Source organism: Pseudorca crassidens, chromosome 13 (assembly GCF_039906515.1).
Source record: "Pseudorca crassidens isolate mPseCra1 chromosome 13, mPseCra1.hap1, whole genome shotgun sequence".
Classification (NCBI taxonomy): domain Eukaryota; kingdom Metazoa; phylum Chordata; class Mammalia; order Artiodactyla; family Delphinidae; genus Pseudorca; species Pseudorca crassidens.
The window spans coordinates 40,828,079-40,852,983 of record NC_090308.1 but is presented as its reverse complement, the minus strand read 5'-3'; the positions used below and the strand labels follow the sequence as shown (position 1 = coordinate 40,852,983).

At 40.9% G+C, this 24,905-nt stretch overlaps 1 protein-coding gene across 2 annotated transcripts in view; it reads right to left on the bottom strand.

Moving 5' to 3' along the window:
* MAN1A1 (mannosidase alpha class 1A member 1) overlaps nt 1-23,846 on the bottom strand; it is a 173,356-nt gene extending 149,510 nt beyond the window's left edge. Inside the window, exons 1-2 of one of the 2 annotated variants that reach the window (XM_067702248.1) lie at nt 23,572-23,846; nt 22,521-23,369 (exon numbers count right to left, since the gene is read on the bottom strand). In XM_067702248.1, the coding sequence (XP_067558349.1) occupies nt 22,521-23,129 (609 nt within the window). In that variant the 5' untranslated portion in view covers nt 23,130-23,369; nt 23,572-23,846. Of the gene's footprint in view, nt 1-22,520 lie in introns of both variants that reach the window. The other variant, XM_067702249.1, reaches the window with a different exon arrangement.
* Between the last annotated feature and the right edge of the window lie 1,059 nt (nt 23,847-24,905).

Here is a 24,905-nt window from a genome sequence, read left to right as displayed (position 1 = left end):
GGAGGATAGGAAGAGGTAAGAATTTGTGGAACTGGTAACATTTAAGTTGTATTTTGATGTACAGGTAGGATTTCAAAAGATGATGATTGCTGGGACTTTCTGCTGTTATCGTAAACTTGGAATCAAAGCAGCAATATGATAGGTATTAAAGAGTGAACATCTCAGGGCAGGTTTGGTTCATGAACTGGTATTTTTCAGGCAAACCTGCATCATAGTTACTGGAACAATATGAAAATGCTGATGCTGGTGAACTGCAATTTCATGACAGGAGAACTTTCTCTACTTAACATATAGCAGAACCACAAAAAATCTGCCTCTAACAAGTAGTCCTACAACAGAGAAACTTCCAATAAGCAAAATGCAGCTGGGTGCAGCAGAGATGGTGGGAGACCTCTGTGTAGCCAGGAAACCCTCTCCTCCCTGATAGTCAGGAGGCTCTGTGCCATGGCTGCACCAGTGCTAACAACCAATTCTCCACCCCTTGGCCAGAGCTGATTAGATGCCTAACTACTGCTGGGTCAGATTCCCTGTTCTGGGAATTTGGAGTTGAGTCTTTGCATTCTCCAAATATGGCAGAGTTGCTGAATGCTGCTACAGAGAAAAATCAAACAAGTGAGCAGATGGGACCATCACAAATCCATGGCCGCCAGCCCCAAATGTGTGCTCAGGAGGGCCCAGCAGGCTACTTATTTCTCTGTTCAATCTTCCCATTGTCCCTTGTCATCTTGCAGCTACTACCCCATCTCTCTAGTCCCATTCACGGCAGCCTTCTTGAAAGACTTCTCTCAGTTCTTCCTTACCTCCACTATAACATGGAGCTCACTGCAAATACGCCACTGAAGATGCTCCAGTAGGGGTCGCCTTCTACCTGCTTACTACCAAACCCAAAGGCCAATTCTTAGTCCTTCTCTTGCCTGTCAGCGACATTTGACAGTGCTGAGACTCACCAGAAAATATCCAAAAATGCTCCAGGGTGCCACACTCTAGCACACTCTAGTTCTTTGTACATCTTTTTGTTTTTTAATTTTGTTTTTATACAGCAGGTTCTTATTAGTTATCTATTTTATACATATTAGTGTATATATGTCAATCCCAATCTCCCAATTCATCCCATCCACCCCCCCACTCTACTTTCCCTCCTTGGTGTCCATACATTTGTTCTCTACGTCTGTGTCTCTACTTCTGCCTTGCAAACCACTTGATCTGTACCACCATTTTTCTAGATGCCACATAGATGCCTTAATACACGATATTTGTTTTTCTCTTTCTGATTTACTTCACTCTGTATGACAGTCTCTAGGACCATCCATGTCTCTACAAATGACCCAATTTTGTTCCTTTTTATGGCTGAGTAATATTCCATTGTATATATGTACCACATCTTCTTTATCCATTCATCTGTCGATGGGCATTTAGGTTGCTTCCATGACCTGGCTATTGTAAATACTTCTGCAAAGAACATTGGGGTACATGCGCCTTTTTGAATTATGGTTTGCTCTGGGTATAAATCCAGAAGTGGGACTGCTGGGTCATATGGTAATTCTATTTTTAGTTTTTTAAAGAACCTCCATACTGTTCTCAAGAGTGGCTGTATCAATTTACATTCCCACCAACAGTGCAAGAGGGGTCCCTTTTCTCCACACCCTCTCCAGCATTTGTTGTTTGTAGATTTTCTGATGATGCCCATTCTAACTAGAGTGAGGGGATAACTCATTGTAGTTTTGATTTGCATTTCTCTAATAATTAGTGATGTTGAGCAGCTTTGCATGTGCCTCTTGGCCATCTGCATGTCTTCTTTGGAGAAATGTCTATTTAGGTCTTCTGCCCATTTTTGGATTGGGTTGTTTGTTTTTTTAATATTGAGCTGCATGAACTGTTTATATATTTTGGAGAATAATCCTTTGTCCATTGATTCGTTTGCAAATATTTTCCCCCATTATGAGGGTTGTCTTTTCGTCTTGTTTATGGTTTCTTTTGCTGTGCAAAAGCTGTGAAGTTTCATTAGGTCCCATTTGTTTATTTTTATTTCCATTACTCTAGGAGCTGGGTCAAAAAAGATCTTGCTGTGATTTATGTCCAACAGTGTTCTGCCTATGTTTTCCTCTAAGAATTTTATACTGTCTTGTCTTACATTTAGGTCTCTAATCCATTTTGAGTTTATTTTTGTGTATAGTATTTGGGAGTGTTCTAATTTCATTCTTTTCCATGTAGCTGTCCAGTTTTCCCAGCACCACTTAGTGAAGAGACTGTCTTTTCTGCATTGTATATCCTTGCCTCCTTTGTCACAGATTAGTTGACCATAGGTGTGTGGGTTTATCTCTGGGCTTTCTATCTTGTTCCATTGATCTATGTTTCTGTTTTTGTGCCAGTACCATATTGTCTTGATGACTGTAGCTTTATAGTATAGGCTGAAGTCAGGGAGTCTGATTCCTCCAGCTCCGTTTTCTTCCCCTGAAGACAGCTTTGGGTATTCGGGGTCTTTTGTGTCTCCATACAAATAAGATTTTTTGTTCTAGTTCCATAAAAAATGCCATTGGTAATTTGATAGGGATTGCATTGAATCTGTAGATTGCTTTGGGTAGTAGAGTCATTTTCACAATATTGATTCTTTCAATCCAAGAATGTGGCATATCTCTCCATCTGTTGGTATCATCTTTAATTGCTTTCATCAGTGTCTTATAGTTTTCTGCATACAGATCTTTTGTCTCCCTAGGTAGGTTTATTCCTAGGTTTTTTATTCTTTTTGTCGCAATGGTAAATGGGAGTGTTTCCTTAATTTCTCTTTCAGATTTTTCATCATTAGTGTATAGGAATGCAAGAGATTTCTGTGCATTAATTTTGTATCCTGCAACTTTACCAAATTCATTGATTAGCTCTCATACTTTTCTGGTGGCATCTTTAGGATTCTCTATGTATAGTATCATGTCATCTGCAAACAGTGACAGTTTTACTTCTTTTCCAATTTGTAATCCTTTTATTTCTTTTTCTTCTCTGATTGCTGTGGCTAGGACTTCCAAAACTATGTTGAATAATAGTGGCGAGAGTGGACATCCTTGTCTTGTTCCTGATCTTAAAGGAAATGCTTTCACGTTTTCACCACTGAGAATGATGTTTCCTGTGGGTTTGTCGTATATGGCCTTCATTATGTTTTATTTTACATGGTTTTTTGCACCTGTTGGGCATGTTTTTGCACCTGTTGGGGATGTTTATAATAAAATATAAAACTAACTGGTATAGCATATGTATCTGGTATAGCATATGTATCTAACTAACTGATATAGCATATGTATCTAATTCTATAAAAAATTCTATAATATATACTAATCTATATCAGTGTCATTTAAAAATGGCAAATTAAACATTTTTCATAAACTAGTAATATAATCTCTTAATGTCATAAATACGAAAGTAACATGTTATTTCAATAGTCATGATGTCAGGAAGATATTATTTAGGAACTTAATGGGATCAGAGACTTACTGCACAGAAAAAAATAGATATTTTTCCATTATTCTTCCCTCTATGCCCACCTTCGGAGATTTTTTATCATAAATGGGTGTAGAATTTTGTCAAAAGCTTTTTCTGCATTGATTGAGATGATCATATGGCTTTTAATTATTCAACTTGTTAACATGGTGTATCAAATTGATTGATTTGCGTATATTGAAGAATCCTTCCATTCCTGGGATAAATTCCACTTGATCATGATGTATGATCCTTTTAATGTGTTGTTGGATTCTGTTTGCTAGTATTTTGTTGAGGATTTTTGCATCTATATTCATCAGTGATACTGGTCTGTAATTTTCTTTTTTTGTAGTATCTTTGTCTGGTTTTGGTATCAGGGTGATGGTGGCCTCATAGAATGAGTTTGGGAGTGTTCCTTCCTCTGCAGTTTTTTGGAAGAGTTTGAGAAGGATGGGTGTTAGCTCTTCTCTAAATGTTTGATATAATTCACCTGTGAAGCCATCTGGTCCTGACCTTTTGTTTGTTGGAAGATTTTTAATCACTGTTTCAATTTCATTACTTGATTGGTCTGTTCATATTTTCTATTTCTTCCTGGTTCAGTCTTGGAAGGTTATATCTTTCTAAGAATTTGTCCATTTCTTCCAGGTTGTCCATTTTATTGGCATAGAATTGCTTGTAGTAGTCTCTTAGGATGCTTTGTATTTCTGCAGCGTCTGTTGTAACTTCTCCTGTTTCATTTCTAATTTTATTGATTTGAGTCCTCTCTCCCTCTTTTTCTTGATGAGTCTGGCTAATGGTTTATCAATTTTGTTTATCTTCTCAAAGAATCAGGTTTTAGTTTTATTGATCTTTGCTATTGTTTTCTTTGTTTCTATTTCATTTATTTCTGCTCTGATCTTTATGATTTCTTTCCTTCTGCTAACTTTGGGTTTTGTTTGTTCTTCTTTCTCTAGTTCCTTTAGGTGTAAGGTTAGATTGTTAGAGATTTTTGTTTCTCGAGGTAGGCTTGTATAGCTATAAACTTCCCTCTTAGAACTGCTTTTGCTGCATCCCATAGGTTTTGGATTGTTGTGTTTTCATTGTCATTTGTCTGTAGGTATTTTTTGATTTCTTCTTTGATTTCTTCAGTGATCTCTTGGTTATTTAGTAACATATTGTTTAGCCTCCATGTGTTTGTGTTTTTTCCTTTTTCTTTTCCCCTGTAATTCATTCCTAATCTCAGAGCGTTGTGGTCAGAAAAGATGCTTGATATGATTTCAATTTTCTTAAATTTACTGAGGCTTGATTTGTGACCAAGATGTGATCTATCCTGGAGAATGTTCTGTGCACACTTGAGAAGAAAGTGTAATCTGCTGTTTGGGGATGGAATGTCATATAAATATCAATTAAATCTATCTGGTCTATTGTGTCATTTAAAGCTTCTCTTTCCTTATTTATTTTCATTTTGGATGATCTGTCCATTGGTCTAAGTGAGGTGTTAAAGTCCCCCACTTTATTGTGTTACTGTCGATTTCCTGTTTTATAGCTGTTAGCAGTTGCCTTATGTATTGAGGTGCTCCTATGCTAGGTGCATATGTATTTATAATTGTTATATGTTCTTGGATTGATCCCTTCATCATTATGTACTGTTCTTCCTTGTCTCTTGTAACATTCTTTATTTTAAAGTCTATTTTATCTGATATGAGTATTATTGCTACTCCAGCTTTCTTTTGATTTCCATCTGCATGGAATATCTTTTTCCATCCCCTCATTTTCAGTCTGTATGTGTCCCTAGATCTGAAGTGGGTCTCTTGTAGACAGCATATAGATGGGTCTTGTTTTTGTATCCATTCATCAAGCCTGTGTCTTTTGGTTGGAGCATTTAATCCATTCACATTTAAGGTAATTATTGATATGTATGTTCCTATAACCATTTTCTTAATTGTTTCGGGTTTGTTTTTGTAGGTCCTTTTCTTCTCTTTTGTTTCCCACTTAGAGAAAAGTTCCTTTAGCATTTGTTGTAGAGCTGGTTTGGTGGTGCTGAATTTTCTTAGCTTTTGCGTGTCTGTAAAGCTTTTGATTTCTCCATCGAATCTGAATGAGATCCTTGCCAGGTAGAGTAATCTTGGCTGTAGGTTTTTCCCTTTCATCACTTTAAGTATATCATGCCACTCCCTTCTGGCTTGTAGAGTTTCTGCTGAGAAATCAGCTGTTAACCTTATGGGAGTTCCCTTGTATGTTATTTGTCGTTTTTCCCTTGCTGCTTTCAATAATTTTTCTGTGTCTTTAATTTTTGCCAATTTGATTACTATGTGTCTCGCATGTTTCTCCTTGGGTTTATCCTGTATGGGACTCGCTGCGCTTCCTGGACTTGGGTGGCTATTTCCTTTCCCTTGTTAGGGAAGCTTTCAACTATAATCTCTTCAAATATTTTCTCGGGTGCTTTCTCTCTCTCTTCTCCTTCTGGGACCCCTATAATGCAAATGTTGCTGTGTTTAATGTTGTCCCAGAGGTCTCTTAGGCTGTCTTCATTTCTTTTCATCCTTTTTTTCTTTATTCTGTTCCCCAGCAGTGAATTCCACCATTCTGTCTTCCAGGTCACTTATCCGTTCTTCTGCCTCAGTTATTCTATTGATTCCTTCTAGTGTAGTTTTCATTTCAGTTATTGTATTTTTCATCTCTGTTTGTTTGTTCTTTAATTCTTCTAGGTCTTTGTTAAACATTTCTTGCATCTTCTTGATCTTTGCCTCCATTCTTTTTCCGAGGTTCTGGATCATCTTCACTATCATTATTCTGAATTCTTTTTCTGGAAGGTTGCCTATCTCCACTTCATTTAATTGTTTTTCTGGGGTTTTATCTTGTTCCTTCATCTGGTACATAGCCCTCTGCCTTTCATGTTGTCTGTCTTTCTATGAATGTGGTTTTTGTTCCACAGGCTGCAGGATTGTAGTTCTTCTTGCTTCTCTCAATATTACTCTTAAGAGCAGCTTTTCCAAACAAAGTGATCATGGGTTTTACTTTCAGAATTAAGTGTAAAAAAACAGAACCAAAAAAAAAAAAAGAAACCCTCAGCATGTTGTTTGCCACAAGCTGAGATGAAAGTAGTGTCAAGCTTTGTGTTCCTGCTTCCCCCCTATACTTCTCAGGCAAAGGAGTGACTCTGTGACAGGTGTCCCAGTGCTTTAGTCAAGGTGGGTAAGATCCTCAAGGGTCCCAAGGCATGGTGGGTGCGGTGGGGAGGCTGAGGGGCATTCACCTGTGTGAGCGTAGTGAGAGTAGGATGTGTGCCAGGGCCAGATGACCCCATGTCAAATCCCAGGTGAGGACCCAGGAGCTCTGTAACCTTGGGCAACTTGCTTGAACCCTGTCGGCCTCAATTTCCTGTGTGTAAAACTGGGAAAATAATACAAATCACAGGGTTGTTCTGAGAATTAAATGAGTTTAAGTATGAAGAGTGGTAAGCACTGTGCCTAACTAGAAGTAAATACTCCACAAATGGTATGGTGTAATTACTTTCATACTTTTCACCACTCTAGAATTAAAACTGCAGATAAAGGGGACACAATCTATACAAAGATGAGATTGTAAAAATCTAGTTATTGTTTGTTTTAATTATATATAGATCAAGCTACACAGAAAATCACTTAAGGAGACTATTCTCAGAAAAAGAAAAATAACACATGCATTCTATTGGGAGAAAGAAGGGAGCATATTTTAGACTATAACCGAGAAGGGGTATTTTTAATTAAATATTTAGTCTTGACTGGTACCGCAATTTTAAATCTAGAGAAAAAGTGGAAATTATCAGGCATTATTATTGTTGTTGTTATTCATAAATGAAACATACCTGGAAACTAATAGCCAAGGTTTGTGTCAATTAAGGAATAAAAATCTTATTTATTTATTTTTTTTTTGTTAGAGCACAGGCTCAGTAGTTGTGGTTCACGGGCTCAGTTGCCCCGCGGCACGCGGGATCCTCCCAGACCAGGGCTCGAACATGTGTCCTCTGCATTGGCAGGCGGACCCCCAACCACTGCGCCACCAGGGAAGCCCTAAAAATCTTATTTTAAATATTAAGGCAAAATTCAGTTTCATAAAAGAAATAGCTAACTTGGGGTCTTGTTATATAAGGACAGAAAACTAGGGTGCATTATATACAGACACTCACTTATATGATCACTAATGTGTTCTGTACCCCTGGGGTTTGTGAAGACAGGATACTCCAGAGTGAAGTACAGGTGCAGTAATCTCACCTAGAAGTAGACAAAGAAGCTTCCCTCCCTGCCAGGTTAGTTTAACACCTTCAGATCAGCTCTTGAAAGTGCTGTCTTCAAAAATCCTCCACTGTTTTGGAAAATCCTAGCAACACTATGGTGATGCCTGAGACTTCAAATCAATCAAAGGCATTCCTTCCTGATAGCTTTCAAGCAATTCCATTGAGAGCCAAAGGCCCACAAATATGCTAACCAATCATGTAACTGGACAGCTTTCTCCCTCAGGAATTCTAAACCCTAGCAGTGAGTGCCTGCAAGTCAGGGAAAAGGTGGTCTGTCTGTGTGCCAGTGCTAATGTCTGGACTCCACCTCTTAAGGTTGCAGGAAGCCAGAGTGCTGCTCAGTCCCTGCTGATAAGCATAGTCACTTCTGGATTATTAAGGAGACTAGTAATCTGACATGTAATATACGTAATTCCACTTGTGCTACCCTCTGCTATCTACTTTTGTGTCATCAGCACCACCTCTCTCTGAGAGAAAACAGAAAAGGATGGAAGATGATTAACAGCATGGGTAAAAAGCATGACAGAAAAATACAGCTACATTAAGCTAAATTAAGACAGCTAAAACTAATACCTGATTACATGTGGTGTATTTGGCCATAGAATCCTAAACCTCTATTACCACATCAAAGTCAAAGTAGAGTATTTAGGTCAAAACTTTCACTTATCAAGAACACATACATGCAGAGAGTAGTTTTCCTGATGAGGTATCTGCAGCTGGTTAACTCAGTCCTGGTATTACAGTCTATCAAACTTTTTCCTAGTCCCCAAAGAAGTCCCTTCTAAATGACCAAATTCTAGTGCCTCTACCTTACGAAAACCTAGAGTGTAATTCTCCAGATCACAGGTGGATGGAGGACTGCAAGCACAGGAACACATACACTGAAACCCAGATTTACAGGCATATTCTAATGAAACTATATTAACGAAGCATTAAGAAAGAAATAGATGAACAGAGTCTCTCTTCCCCACTCCACTAAGGGCAACTGTTTTTTAACCTCTGTATTTCAGCTTGTCACATCATGCTGCATCTTGGAATAGGACTCTTTCCTATTTATATAATTACAACTGTCTGTCTGTTTTCAATTTTAGAAGCATTTGGCAAGGCATGGCAATACAAATACCCTTTGATTTTAACTTTTCCTATTTTCCTTTCCACCAATGGCAAACAGATTTAAATTCTAAGATTGGAAAAAGTAGATGGGGCTGGGGGGCTGTGGCATTGAAAAAAAAAAAGCTAGAAAAAAAGGAGACTAAATGAAACATACTCATGGCCAACAAGAATACCTTTACTTCTTAATTGGTTTTTATTAAACAAATTCTACTTTGAAACCTAAGATGAAAAAACTTAAAAATATCATAGCTCAAGTTTTCTATTGTTTTAGGTTGAATCATAAGAACTTACATATCACCTCTTATGTTAAGACTAAATTCAGCCAAAATAGTCTTCAGAAAGTTTTTAATATAATGTTCCAATAAAAGAAAGTAAACTTTAAGAACATTAGTTGGTGTTCTGTTTCCAAATCTAATCCTCCAGGCATAAACTACAAAGTTAATAAAGAACAGATTAAAACCAACCAAGAACAAATTATTCATTCCGTTTTCCATTTCACTCTTCAATTCTTGTTTTAAATGCACTAGGAATCTCTGCTGCCAATGTAGTTAAAGCTGCAGCAGCTCTAATAATCAACGGATCTTATCACAAAGGGTATAGATACTTCCTAAATGAAAGCACCATATGCCTAATTATTGAGCTAAATTTATACCCGTAGCTATCTCTGAATGAAACATATTCAGCTTTTTCAGCTCACAAAACATTTCTTTCCATGCCCTTAAGGTATTTTAGATTTCATTCTTCTCCTTTGACTTTTTTCCTCTTCCCATATCTAAGTGTTTGTGTGACACCAGGCTGGGAAGCCAGAGGTAACTGGCCACTGATGAATGGACACCCTCTCCCTCGTTTTTCTAAGGACGACCATCACTTCTGTGAGATGACAACTGAAGAGGCAAAAGAATGCTTTCTTTCCTGCCACGGGAAGCAGTAATTTTGGCAACAACAACTAAGCAGGGAGGTAACAGCAGAAAATAAAACTATTGGTTAACACAGCAATACTGCAGCCCAAACTTCCTTTTCTTTCCTGGAAGTGACTTCTCAAAACCAGTTCTTACCAACAATCCCTTTTCTTAACCTATTACTCCAATCAATCCCTAGTTGCTAATAAATACTATTTATTGAATAATGCTATGTACCAGGAATCGTGCAGAGAGATTCACATACATTTTCTACTGTAATTCTTAGAAGAACTCTGCAAAAGGGAATTATTAGCCCCATTTCACAGATGGAAGGGGAGGCTCAGAAGGGTTTCTACTCTGCCATCTTGTCTCACCGTCTGAGTAGGTTGTAAAGAATTTTGGTGACATACTTAAATTGTTTCTCATTTTGGTTGTATTTAAGACTAACTGCCCTCCACTGTTAATTTCTGGACCATGAATCTATGGAGTAGAAAAAGGCGTCTCCACACTGAGGAGGTCTAAACTCCAGATGGAAGATAACCATGCCCATGAACTTAGCAACAAACAGGCCAAAGACAGAAACAATCAATACCACATAACTTCGGAGAAGGGAGAGATCAGTAAAGGTTGGGAATGTGAGAGAGGGCTTCAAGGAGGCACAGATTTTTGCGCAAATGAGAAGACACTCCATTTGTGAAGAATAAAACAAGGTGTGTTTTGGAGACAGTACCTATGCAAGTTTAGCTGAAGCACAGAGTCCTTCCTAATTTAAGGGATGTGACTCCAGCAAACTGAGGCAGATTTGTAGAAGACAATGAATGCCAGCCTAAGGAGTTGGGACTTCATTATAGAACAATGTTTCTTAAACTTCAGTCACTGGACCAGTGGTATCAGCATCACCTACAGGAATATGTTAAAAATGCAAATTCTGGGGCCCACCCAGACCTACTGAATTAGAAACTCTGGAAGCAGCAACTTGCAATCTGAGTGCTAACGTGCTCTCCAGGTGACTCTCAAGCTGGCTAAAGTTTGAATCAGTGCTCCATAGGAAACGAGGCCCACTAAAACCTGAGCTGGGCAACATGAGAGAAGTGATATTTTGGGAAGATTAATCTAATAGTGATCTGCAGAATGAACTGGAAAAGGGACCATGTGCAAATTCATGAAATTTACAGAGCCTCTACCATGCAATTATTTCTATGAGACAACACTCTTCAGGAGAGATAATATTAAACTGGGAAACAGAAGACTAAGGTTCTTTCTCAAAATATTACACCTTCTTACAGAGAAAATTTTTATTAAATTCTAATTTCGTGGAAATAACACCTAACCTATGACTTTTCATTTCAATGTGGTATTGTAGGCACTATTTATAAAAACACCATGGTCTCCCAAAAATGTTTGCTGGGATAGGGAAAAAAAAAAAAAAAAAACCCACACTAACTTTAATTACAGTGTACCATGTACAAAACTGAAATGTAAGAAAAATGACAACTCTTATTAAATGTAGTCCACAGCTCTAGATAATAATGAACAGAAATGAATGAGGACTCTACCTAATTTAAAAATGAAAAAATGCTGAGTGTAAATATAAAGCAGACTAACTTTTAAGCAAAACAGGACTTTTTATATTCAAGTAAGTGTCGACCTTCAAAAGAATCTCACAAGTACCCACATTTATTTCAGTGATGTTACATCTGCTCAAAAGACTTTTTTTTATGAACCACCTTCACAGCCAGTTTACAAGTCATGTAAGAAAATGAATACAGCTTTTCACTTTATAAATCATTCTAAAAACAACTTTAAAACTAGAAAAGATGATTCCTACATTGATGAATCTCTTTATTCACTAGATCTGGTTCTGAATGACTTTTGACTGTTATAAAAAAAAATCAGGTCTCCCCTCCAAGACAATGGCCTGTAGCCCATGAGGACAGGTAGCAGGGGTTCCAAAGATGAGTGGACACCACTTTTGGAATATGTGATTATTTAAAGGGGGGAGGGTGTCACACTTAACCTAAGTAATTCCTCCTGGTATTAAAAAGGTGTATTTATTCAACTAATATTTACTAGGTGCTATTATGGGTGAGGCCCAGGGCTACGGCTCCGGTGGACGAATACAGGGGAAGCTCTTTCTCCTGCTCTTAACATGACAGTCCTGTAACAGATTCATGACTGTGAAGAACCAACATCACAGAGATTCTGTACTCTCAGAGTAAGTGAAAACAGAAGTACTTCTAACCTCTGCTGTGGCTTTATCTTATTACTGATAGAAGACTTAATAAATCATAATTTTTATTCACCGTAACTGCTAAAGCTGCTTTCAACAGTAGTTAATAAATCATCTTCATTTTTATGCTCCTCCAATTAGCTGCTCACCCCACCTGCTTTTTTTTCTTTTTTAAGCTAAGCTCTTCATCACACATTCTAAGTTAAGCAAGCCCTAGGAGGATTAAATAATGAAGACTAACCAAAATGCTTAATATGAGTGAACGTATACAATGTATTAAACACATGCCAATCATAAAACACGTTTTTTACTACATAAACTTCCTTTTACACTTACCAAGAATGCCTTATAAACCTGACTCAGGCTAACTCCTGAAATCACAACATGGACCTCGTTGAGGCATTTCTAATCATGAGATGAAAACTTGTAGTTGACTAGATACATTTTGACAATCAACACTGCTAGTTGACTACAAAAATAACATGTCTCAGAGAACAGCATCCTAAATATTCTAAAATGACTATCATCTCAAACCACAATTTATAAAAATAATATAGTACATTTATGTCAACCATTATTCACCATGTTAACACAGTCTCAAAGCCAAATTTAAACAGTTCTGGCATTTGGCAGACTTTTATGAACTAACCAAGGTCAGAATATAAATACATTTTGAAATGTGCAGCTCCTCACTACCTCAAAAAAGCATGACTAAAAACACGTTTATTTGGAGTTAGCCAAAAAAAAAAAAAGCCTAAACTTCATAAATAAATCATGCTTTTCTTTTATTCTAAAATAAAATACCTTAGACAAAATGCACATTTATCCTATTTAAGACACCAAAGGCCTCTAATATATAAGACCAGCCTGCCCCTTCAAACGTCAACATGTATATTGCTTTGAAATCTTATTGACAATTTCCTTTTGGTTAATTTTTCTTCTTTAAGAATTCAGCTTTGTCAGACTTGCCATTTTCTGGCACCACGAAAAAAAAAAAACAACAAACCACTTCTGAAATTCTATCTGGACCATTTCTGAGCTTCAACTATGATCTTAAAATATTAGGAAGCCATCCTGATGAATTCTAAAAAAGAAGATTCCATCCCTCCTTTCCCAGATCTTCAGAGAGGCCAACATCTTCCTCAAATATGTGATGCAAAAACCCAACGATAACAATGAAGATGAGCTGCTGGAAGCTGGTGGGCTGCATCTTGGCTGAGGGAAGGCAGGCTGTTCCAACATGCTTGGTAGGTACTCCTATCAATAAAGGGCACTTATAATCCTAGGGGTCCAGCCCAGGGAAGAGGCAAATTTTGCTGCTGTGTTTAGTAGACAACGCTGTCCACTGCCTTTCAGGACTTTGCCCCCTTCAGGAGCCATGTGCCTGACAGATCCATCTTCTCTGACACCCACTTCTTAGTCTCCAAGCTCTGCCTTCGTCCCAATCCTGCTTCTTTAAAAGCCTCCTTGTCCTATACAACTCACAGTGAGGAAATCCAACTAGTCACCCAACCCAGGAGGAAATGCTGCTTAAAGAAAGGAAAATTAAATATATAAGATACTGTTTCATCACCCATGAAATATATAGAGTCAAGACTAGGTTCACTACATTACAGGTGGAAGTATACATTGTTTTTGGAAAGTCATCCCTCAAAATGTACTACGATCCTTTGACTTATTCATTTCCTCTACTAGGAATTTAAGGGGAAATCCTACTCATGGGGTTGGGGGCAGCAATGAAAAATGAGCTGGAATCTTAATGGACAAAGGTGTTTATTTCAGCATTTTAAAATAAAAAAACTGGAAAAAATCTAAATGTTCAGGTCCAAGGGCATGGTTAAATAAACTATGATGCTTCTATTTCATATACTATGCTATCATAAAATTACACTAAAAGAAAATGAAAAAAAAACATGTATACATAGTGTGGTTATAACTGGGGGAAAAATAACCTATATGTTGGGGCAGGAAGTGTTGACACTGCTTGTGACAGTGATTGAACTGTGAAGGATTTTTTTTTTCTTTTTTCTACTCCTGTGTACTTTCAAAATGTTCTTTCCTAAGCAAGTGTTACTTTATAATGAAATAACACAGTGAAAGATACTTGCTTCTTTTACAAACCCATTCTCACCCTCGTTAAGATGAATCTCAAAGTATAATAATTTCTGCTGGGCAAGTTTAGTGATATTGTTTTAATAGCAGCCTTTAAGAAGCAATACATCAACAAAAGGGAGGCACTGATGGTGAAATTTCAGGCAGCTGGGAATGAGACTTTGAGACTAGGTATACACCCCGTGCTACCTTCATCATTCCACAGGTCTGTCCTTTTGCTTTGCGCCCAAACAGACAGACATACAGTGAGGAAACACAACTACTAAACACTATTAGTAGTTGCGGCACGTATTCTTGTGAAAGAGGAACTAGAGTCAATCATGGCTCAAACATCAGCTCAGGGAAGCTGGACGTGGCCACCCCCAGTGTAGACCATGAGCCCTGGACTCCTATCTCTGGACCCTCTTGTCCCTTAGGAGAATCAAGTGCTCTTCATGGGACTTTGAAAAGACCTTTCCAGGACCTCCCTGGCGGTCCGGTGGTTAGGACTCCAAGCTTCCACTGCAGGGGGGGGCGGGTTCGATCCCTGGTCAGGGAACTAAGATCCCTCAAGCCACACAGCTGGGCCCCAAAAAAAGATCTTTCCATTGGCAGATATGAAGATTCCAGCAATAGCTCATGGTCTTTGGATGGCCCAAGTTCATGTCTCAACCACAATCATTCACAGGCCCATGTACATCATTATTACTGCACCTTTTCTCATAAACTCCTGGCCTAGGCAAGTGTTGCAACAAAGATTGTCTTAGTGCATAGTGCGCTGTATTATTAAGCCACCCCTGCAGAGCTCGGCACCCTTCACCAGGTTTTTATCCCCTCACTTCCAGTCCTTCTCTCATACTAAGCACCTTCACACTAGGCACTGGAGACAGGACAATCTAATGGGAGACCCACATATATAAATACATAAAAAAGTATTTATATAATACTTAATATAAAAATAAAAAGTTAATATAAATGTTAATAATATTAACAAATCAAAGTTAATATAATATGACCTGCGTGTCACTGTATGAAAGGATGTAGAACAACAGTGACCAGAAAGTACAGGAGCAAATGAGGGACTGGGCCTTTGATAAGCTTAAGAGTGAGGGAGACAAATGGACTGGCAGTAAAAAGGAAGTGAGGCAGCGTTTTAGTTACGAAAGTCAACTAAGTAACAAAGGCTACATGGGCTTTTTAATTTCATTATCTCTGTTCTGGATTATCTGCAGCTCTGCTGGGCTCTAATGTACCTAAAGCAACTGCCAGAGTATTCATGACAGGAATGAGGGCTGCAATGCTCTTAAGCCTTAATCTCATTTGGTTTTCTTTCAAGTACCTAATGATCACAGAAGTCTTTATCAGGACTCAGTGTGTGGGGCGGGGGGCAGTGCTGCTGCATTCTGCAGAGCAAAGGAACTAACCAGGGTTGCTTTCCTTCTAGGACAGTCTCAGTGGGCTTCTTGCTGCTGGCCTGCTACAGGGCTGAGAAGGAGGGAGGGCCAGGCCAGCCAGCCTCCAAAGCGTATGTTCTCATTAGAGACAAGATGTCACAGGCATCTCACAGGGGCCTGAGAGCGAAGAGGCAGTTTCCAGCTCTGTAGTTAGTGCACTGGGGGAATCTCAGGAAGTCACAGCTCACAGGCATATGTAAAATGAGTACCGGGGTTAAGCATCTCTGAGGTCCTTCTGGGCCTGATACCTTAGTAAATCTAATTTCAAAGCTCTCAAAAAAGGCCAAAATCTGTGAGTTACAAAGTACAGCTGATTTATGTGAATTTTGACTACCAGGTGACAGACTGAGCTCTGATTATAGAATTGACCACAATTACATAAATTTTTGCCAAATCTAAAATAATTTTCTTCTCACTTCTTAAAAACATTCCTCCAAAGACAAAACAGGTTAAAATGCATTTTACTTAATCCCTCTTTTTCTCTATTTCGGGGAACAATTTCAATACTTAAGGAAGTAACTCAAGAACTGTGATCATTCTGAGAAGATGGTACTTCAGGAACAAGCACATCTGACTGTGAGAAAGAGACTAGTTCTTTAACACATATTTTGAACTACAGAAGCTGGAAAAGTATGTAATTTTAAGGATAGCAAAAGTTTTTTGGAATTTGGCAGGAATGTGAGAAAATCAGAGTTGACAGTAGCACAGTAAAATCATAGCTGTCTGGAATGATCATCCTGAACTGGAAATGTATCCCTTTAAGCAAACCTAATTTAAACTGTTTTTGATAACTTTTTGAAACATGCTTACTCACTTCCCTCATGTATTAAACAGTAGCTGAAACAATGTCGTCTCCGCTTAATGGCTTTAGGTAGTGATTAAGAACAGTAAGAACAGCAAGCAACATTTATTATACACTCCCTGCATACCTGATACCATTCTAAGTGCTCTGTGCGGATGATCACATTTAAACTTTCCAATCCAACAAAGTGGGTACGTTTACTACCTCCATTTTACAAATGACAAAACTGAAGCTCTGACAGATTAAGCAAGTTGCTTAAGGTCACAAAGCTAGTAAATGGAAGAGGCCAGATTCAGACCCAAATCAACTGACTCCCAAAACTAGCCCTTCTCACAACACCATGTTGTTGCAAATGAATGGAGCAGGGGCAGGTAAAAATCATCCAGAGAATCTCCAGGACCTACTTGGGTGAAGAGAACTATGTGCTCCTATAATGAAGAGACCACAGATTGGTGTGATTTTTAAATGTATGTCTGCTTTTTTTTTTAAATGTAAGTGTAGTTGCTGTACAATATTATATAAGTTATAGATGTATAGTACGGTGATTAAAGGTTATACTCCATTTATTGTTATTATAAAATACTGGCTATATTCCCATGTTATACAACATCCCCTTGCAGCTTATTTTACACCTAATAGTTTGTACCTCTTATTCCCCTATCCCTATATTGCCCCCCTCCGCTTTCCCTCTCCCCACTGGTAACCACCAGTTTGCTCTCTATATCTGTGAGTCTGCTTCATTTTTGTTATATTCGTTAGTTTGTCATATATCATGGATTCCACAGATAAGTGATATCATTAAATGTATGTCTACTTTTAAAAACACATACTCCTTCAGATTAGCTTTCCATTCTTCTGTTATGCATTGCACAATGTCCAAAGAGCATGTACATTTATAGTTTAAAAGAGCTCCTCGACGTTGGCCCACACCTTTTCTCTTTTTTTCTCCCTATTTCTCCCCCATCTCTCTTTGTAAAGAATGACCAATTGAACGATTACTAATGCCTCTGTTTCCTGCAGATATCTTCATAAGGAGAAAAAGATGTCATCAAATTTTCCCTGGGTGGTTTTAAAAAGAGGCCTTCTGAATTATGCCCCTAGTAAGTTTTGTTTTTTTTAATTACTATAGTTAATGTAACTTAACTAATACGAGGTCAAAGTTATAATACTGCAGGATTGTACATGTTTTGTACTCACTTGACATTAGTGTCTGCAAATAATGAATATAGGCAGTCAATTTATACACCTCTCTGGCATTTTACTTAGGAGACAAGCCATGTCAGGATAATGAGCAACATTCCATCCAGGATTGGGCTTCTATTCTCAACTCTACCACTAACTAGCAAAGTGATTTCCAGAACAATCTTTGCATCTCAGTTGCCTCTATTGTAGCTATCTCTAAAGTCTCATTCAGATACAATATTTTATGGCTTAGGGCATATGTTTACTTTTAAAAATCAGAGAGTTATAATTTTTAAGGCATATTTTTGGTAACAGAAAAAAAATTTTGCAGACTTTGTGTAAAGAACCTTTAAACATATTTAGTAGTAAAGGGTGGGGGACTACAGGTTGTTCAATTATTTAACACTAAACAAGGTGCTAGACAAAGAACACTGAGGGAAAAGTCAAGACTTAGTTTCCCCAAAGAAAGAATCTCTTCCTTGAACTACCAAACATTGGCTTCTCCTGTATCATTTTTGCCTACTTAGGGAAAAGGCATGTCACAGTAACCCTGGAGCCCACAGGGGGGCTGCTCCTATTTTGACCAACCAAAACTTACCTTTGACAAACACATACATTTTTGTGGTTTTGCAGGTTATAAAGAACTTAAAAGGCCACAGGTTCTCTACTGGGTTACGAGGTATAAGCAGGGTCCAGTGCAGTGCTGATCTACCCATGTATATTTAGCCCTCACACTGATCTGTTGGGTTTCCTCCCCTCTGACCTTGAGACACATGCTTTAAACGCTCTCTAATAAAGAATTTGTATTACCATAGCTTATTAAATAATTTAATACAAATATGTTAACTAAGCTGCTGAAGCCCAACAAATTCAGATCTCATCCAGAGACACTTTTCACACATGTGAAACATTAGCATAAATTTCTCAAAGTGGTTTAATTATTAGCTCACCTAAGAGATGCAGATGCATTTACTCAAAAATGCATTTTTTTTAACCTCTTTTCCACAGCCTAAACTAGGTTTTAGGTCCTATATAGAGTTCCTTTATATGAATGTTAAGAATGTTAAGTTACCCAATATGAGGAAGACAGAATACTCCTCCCAGACAAATTATCAATAGCTTACAGAAAATTAAGTTGAGCATAACTGATTATCCATTAACAATCTTCTCCTGCTTTTGTATATTAATGTTCAACAGTCAACATCTACTCTAATACATACACTGTTGACACCTTAATTTATTTATTTACTTGTTAAAGAGAGAAGCCTCTTACAAACACTCCATGACCTACCTGCTCTGGGAAAGGTCCAAAGAGTGGGGAAATCTTGCATTTGCCCATGTTCAATGTCCAGTGTGTTTCAGAACAGGGTGAGCAGAACAGGCAAGGTAACCCAAGGACATCTAAGCTCCTTCAGACTCAGGTCTTCAAACTGTGGTCTTATTTTGCAAATATTATTTTCCACACTACTACCCACACAAATAAGTTAAGTTTCAAATAAAAAATGTCTTGTTTTAATAGGTCAAGGTAGATTATTCCTATGTCTGACCTTTAATAAAAGGGTTAATCGTCAATAGTTAACATAAATTATAGACTCTAGAACAACCTAAGGCTAGTGTAAGGCATAAAAATATATATTCACCATTAGCCATCAATATGAAAATTTTCTTTCAACTTTTTATTATAAATAGTTCTGGAATTAAAAACTAAAGCCTGTTTGGAGAAACCTAGAGAAGACAACTGTGACCCTACAGCTAAATGGTCCGAAAACCTTACCTGATAGGCCCAAAGCTGGCTGTCAGCCTCCCCACCCCCACCCCACTTAGACTGGTAGGAGTTCCAGTCTGAGAAGGGAGGAATCCCACTGATAATTTGATAATTAGGGCTCTAATCCTAAAGGACAGTGCAGGCTCTTTGTAGTGACTCCCCACAAAAGCTTCCTGATTTTAAAAAAGAGTTGGGGTGGAAGGAAAAATGGACTACTTTTCTAAAAATTCCATGGTGGTCTTTAACTTCTGTACTTCGTTTGTCTACCAGTGCTTTTTAAAGTTAAGGACCACTTGAGCACAATTTTTAAAAGATCAATCTCATGAGAATATGCACTATGTGTGTGCTGTAAATTTCAGGGAAATCCCAGAGTTAATTTATCTACAAAGTTTTCATGGGGTGGGGGGCTGTCTTCATTTCGGCTTTAAGTTTTACATCAAATGTTTACCACCCATCAGAGATCAGAACTGGGAAGCACGTAGCACCTTTATGTGAAGGGTGCTAGGCAATAAATATCCTATTTGAAATGAGAAAGTGTTTCCCCTTAGCACAAATTTGTTAAAAATTTACCAGGGTACCAGTAACACAGCTGTGTTGGCAATATAAAAATAGCACTGGCTGTCTTTAAACCAAATTTACAAAGTGAAAGTTTGGCTCAGATATTACAGTCCAAGCTCCCAACATGTGAGACTTGCTTATACCTTCTAAATTCTACCCATAAAACTGTTAGTACTTTCAGGTGTGACAGAGAACCCAAGTATATGAAGAGAACTAGAAAATACAGGAACGATAAAAATCAAGATCAAGGCAAAGATCCGTTGGTCCATGACAGGGCGTACATGGTGGTACCTGAACTGAATCTAGATGTGTAAAGTCCAGAGCCTTATTCACAGCGGGCAACCACTCTTTCCTCTCTAAAACTGAACATTTACAGTGTACTTTTAGAATAACATGAGTAACTTTTTTTTTTTTTTTTGGTTTACAAAGGAACACATCTGCCTGAACTAATCTGATGAAAATCCATAATCCATTCCTTCCCGTTAGCCTTTGACTAAATACTGAAGCTAATCATGCTGGCTTCCCTGCCCCCTGGGTTCTCACCGCAACAAGAAATTTTAAAGAACCCATTTAGTTCAACCACTTTATGCCAAGACTGGGCGGTTTCAAAACATCTAGGTGCGAAGATGTTAGCACCACATGGACATAGGAGACTACATAAATTTCCTTTATGTGGTTCATTAAGACCTTCTGATCTAGAGACATAGATAACATGGATCTAATAAGGACAGATATGCATCACTAACTGTTAATATGCTGTCCTGAATTGACTGCTACTGTCTTAGTGCTTCTAATCACTAACTGTTAATATGCTGTCCTGAATTGACTGCTACTGTCTTAGTGCTTCTGCTCTAGATGCACTTTTAATCACTACTGGTCAGCACTGATAGCTTTTTCACATCCATGCATCTTTAGTATTTAAAATAATTTCCTGGGACAATTTCCTGTGATCTGCACTAACTGGCAGCGCATAGGAATTTAGAGGAATGAAACGTGTGAATTACACTGCTTCAAACTTAAGAGAAACATAAGCAGATACAAATTTGGGGCTAAATTATCTATGGGTTTTGGTTGGCTATTTTCAAGGAGGCTGAGAGATGAAGAGGAGAGGGAGATGGTTGGTGAAAGCAGAGACTTTTTTCCACCTTCCTGGTTTTGCAGCACTGACAGGATTTCTTGGAGAACGGAAACTGCTAGACAGAAGTTGTCACAGGGAGTAAAATCCAACCCCCCCCGCCCCCGCTCAAGTCTAGGAGGGTTCTATGCCTGAGGAAGGGTCTCAAAGCAGACAGGCTGATGGGCTGTGGAAGGAAGCTACTTGCACAGGAGGGATGAATCAAGGCATTCTGCCTAGGGTAAACTGAAAGGCACCCAAAGCCACTTAAACTTGCTCAATTACAGCTTAACCAAATTCATCTGGTCTTTATACTAAAATCAGAAATCCTACAACAATCAAGCTGCCTCCATTCTGGAGCCACTTAAGCTAGGTACCTCTTCACAACCTCAAAATTGTCTCTGAAAATTGGGGGGGGAATCAGGAAGCTTCCTTTCCTGATTACCTGCCCAATGTCAAAACACAAAATTTATTTTCACAGAGACTCTGTGAACCTTAAAAAATGACAAATATATTACTTCCATTCATAATGTATTTTAGAAATTGGAATCAAGATTTGAGACGAAATGCTTTTAATAATGGTTCCTGCAGCTCTTGGATTGTGTAAAAAAACAGGCTGGCATAGTTTCACAGGGGAGAGTAGCTGTAAAAGGAGGCATGTCCACAGAGAGCCTGGTGACAAGAGGAAGTCCGGGCTTCAAGTCCTGACTCAATCACTAACTGGTTCTCGGGCTCTGGACCCTTCAACTTTCATCTTTAAAATGACAGTCCGAAAGGATTTGGAAGGTCCTCTTCAGCTTTAAGCTAGGCATGAACTAACCACATGTTACAAGTTCTAACTGAAAAACACAGGAAAGAAATTATGAAAGACTTATCAAAGTCCATGTTTGTCCTAGATTAAGTTTGTCATCATTGTGCTGCTGTGGAGGAAAACCTGTTGCATCACATGGAGTACTGTTTTTCTGACTACACCCGAAATGCAAGAGGCGGTAGGCTGGCCTTTTACATTTTCCATTTTTTGAAAAGTAAACAACAGTGTGCTCCCTATGATAGGAAGTTCTCGAGTTTCACCTTTATAGGCTGTAAGTACACACAGGATGCCACCTGGCAGAATGGGGCCACCTGACCCAACGCGGCGTGTGCTGGCTTGCTGTTAGAACGTTTCTATCATGCGTGATTGATACTTTGCGTTTACATGCAAGCTTCATTTCAAAGCCACGTCCAAGCCTCATTAGAGGGCTGTTTGGAACCTTCACTGTCACTGCTCTCAGGGACGATTAACCATGGATCAGGCAGTGAAAGAGGAGGTTTGCACAGCACCTGCCCATGTATTTAATACCTACCTTGTGTGGCTTATGCTCACCGGAGCATGCAAGTTAAGAACAACGGGATTCAACCTCAGATAATAATTGGCCCCATCTACTCTGACACTGAAATGGAAACGAAAGAGCCTTTGATACTGCACCTGGTGTAAGTGGAAAACCATGTCTCCCCACACTGTAATGTTACAGTCTTAAAGAGTTTCAAAGGTTTGTCGTTTCTCCCAGAAAAACACTGCGAGTCCGCAGGGATTTCTAGCCGGGTGCACTCACCTCTTTGATCTTCTCCCTTTTCTCGCGGATGGCGGCGTCGGCAGGCTCCCCGTCAATCGCCCCAACGAGTGGTGCTAAGTCCACTGGAGGCAGCATCTTGAACCCCACCCTGTTACTCAGCTGGTCCTGGGCCACCTTCTCCTTCTCCATCAGGATGTCTCTTTGGATCTCCTCGGGCAGCTTCTGCAGGGTCTCCTTGGCTTCCCTCAGAGCCCGCTCGTGGTTTTCACGGATCCTGGCCAAGTTGTCCTCCAGGGCGGCCGCGGGGTCCCCGGGCGCGCCCTCCTCGCCGCGCCGGGCTCGCTCATCTGCCGCGTCCTCGGCGCGCGCCCCGGGCCCGGGCTTGCGGTCGGCGGGCGGCTGCAGGGCGGGGCTGGAGTGGAACAGGACCCCGCTGAGCAGCTTGGAAGAGTCCGGCAGGAAGAAGATCGCCCCGAAGCAGAGCGTGATGAAGGCGCTGAACACCAACAGCAGCACGAACTTCTCCGTCAGGCGGAAGGCGGCGGGGCCGGACCCCTTCCTGCCACCGCCGAGCCCCCCACCCAGGCCGCCGCCCAGGCCGCTGCCCGCGGGACTACTGAAGAGCGGCAACAGGCCCCCAACCGGCATCGCTCCCGCTGCCGCCTGGCTGCCCGCTGTCCAGTGGCCTTGCGCCGCGCCGCTCAGCAGCCAAACTTCGCCGCCGCCCGGCGTCAGCGGCTGCGGGGCTGGGTTCTGCGCATCCAGGCCGCCCAAACCCCCCGCCTGAGTTGCAGGTATCCCTTGGGGAGACAACTCCCCTCCGAGTCTTCTCCCCGGGGCGGCTCCTCTGGCAAATAAACAGGCGCGACAGAGCTCTCGCTGCAGCCCCTGCGGGGAGAACAACAGTAAACCGTAGTAACTACGATGATGGTGACAAAGTTTCCACCGGTCTCCGCCCTCCGACGGCCGCGAGAGCCGCCAGGACAGCTCTCCCTACACGGAGTCCGGCTCCCGGCACCGCCCTCGGAGCTCACACTTTGGACTTGGGGTGAAGTTTGCAGGTCTCGGGGGCGGGCTGTCCCGTGCACACCTGGAGCAGAGCCGTGCGCGGGCACCTCCTGGAGAGGGCAGCGCACCTCTGCGCCGCAGAGGCGCAGCGTGGGTGGGGGGGGGCTAGTCAACTTCGCCCGCTCCTCATCCCGAAGCTCGAACTAGCTGTGTCTCCGCTTCCCAGTTGGCGGGTGCGCGTGCAGCCCGGCCGCCCCGCAGCGCTGGTAGCCGCTCAGCTGGGCTAGCGCGCCGACCTGCGGGCGAGCAGGAGCGAGCGGAGGAGCAAGACGCCCTCCACCGCGGCTCCTCAAGCACTAACACCACTGCCGGTCTCGAGGCGGTCGGAAACGAGGGCGGTGACGCGGCCCGAGAGTGATGGCGCGGCCGGGCCAATCACGAGCGGCTCAGGGTCCCGCGGGGGCGGGGCCGAGGCGGGGAGGGGGCAGCGCCGGGAGGGGAGTTTACGGGAAGCGCAGCCTCGCAGGGGCCCGGCCGGGGGCTGGGAGGTAGCGGGGCCCGGAGGCGCGAGGCGGGTGTGGGTGGCGGCGGGGAGGGTGGCCAGACCCGCTGCGGAGGCCAAGGGCGGGAGGCGGCGGGCGGGGCACGGGGTTGGGGAGCTTATCCCGCTCCGGCCTCGTGCCCGGGTCCCAGGGGCGGTTGGTCTCGAATTGCTGGGGGAGGCGCCTGGGCTGATGCGGGACCTCCCCGCCGTCCCCTCGGACCTGCGCCTGGCCGTGCGGGGCCCGCCCGGAGGAGGGCCAAGAAGGACAGGGTCTTGCAGAGAATTGCCAGATTGTTATGACGTGCGTCTTTTCTCCAGTTATCCTCCTTTAACCCAAGGCAGGGATTCCCCCAGTGCTCGGTAGCCGTTAACCCAAAAGTCCCTCGGTGAGGAGCTGTGATTTGGAGAGCTTTTGAGCTCAGCTTTTGGGCTGTCCGGTCGAACATCCCTTTACATCCGGAGACTTTATAATGGTTTTGTGGTTGCTTAGGGAGTCTTCGTGTTCATCCTCAACCCCCCCAAAAAAAAAAAAAAAGTTGTGTAGCTCCCCCACCCACTCCCACTTTCAAAATTAATTTATCTCATGCAAGTTGGTCATATTTTCCATTTAAAGAAGACAGTTTTGTGCTGCCATAGCTTCAAGTAATAAGTTTCAACACTGTTGAAATTAAGTCTTGGATTTGACCACTTCGAGGGAAGTAAGGACTTGGTCCACCAGAGATTGTCTTCAAGACAGCATTATTTTACAAAATGTGTTCGTAATTCCCCTGTTGCTCTTCAAATAAAGGGTTATCAGAGAGGAAAGAGTTGACTGACTTCCCATTTCCCACTTGTGAAAGCTAGTTTGTAGCAGCCTTATCCTATATCCCTCA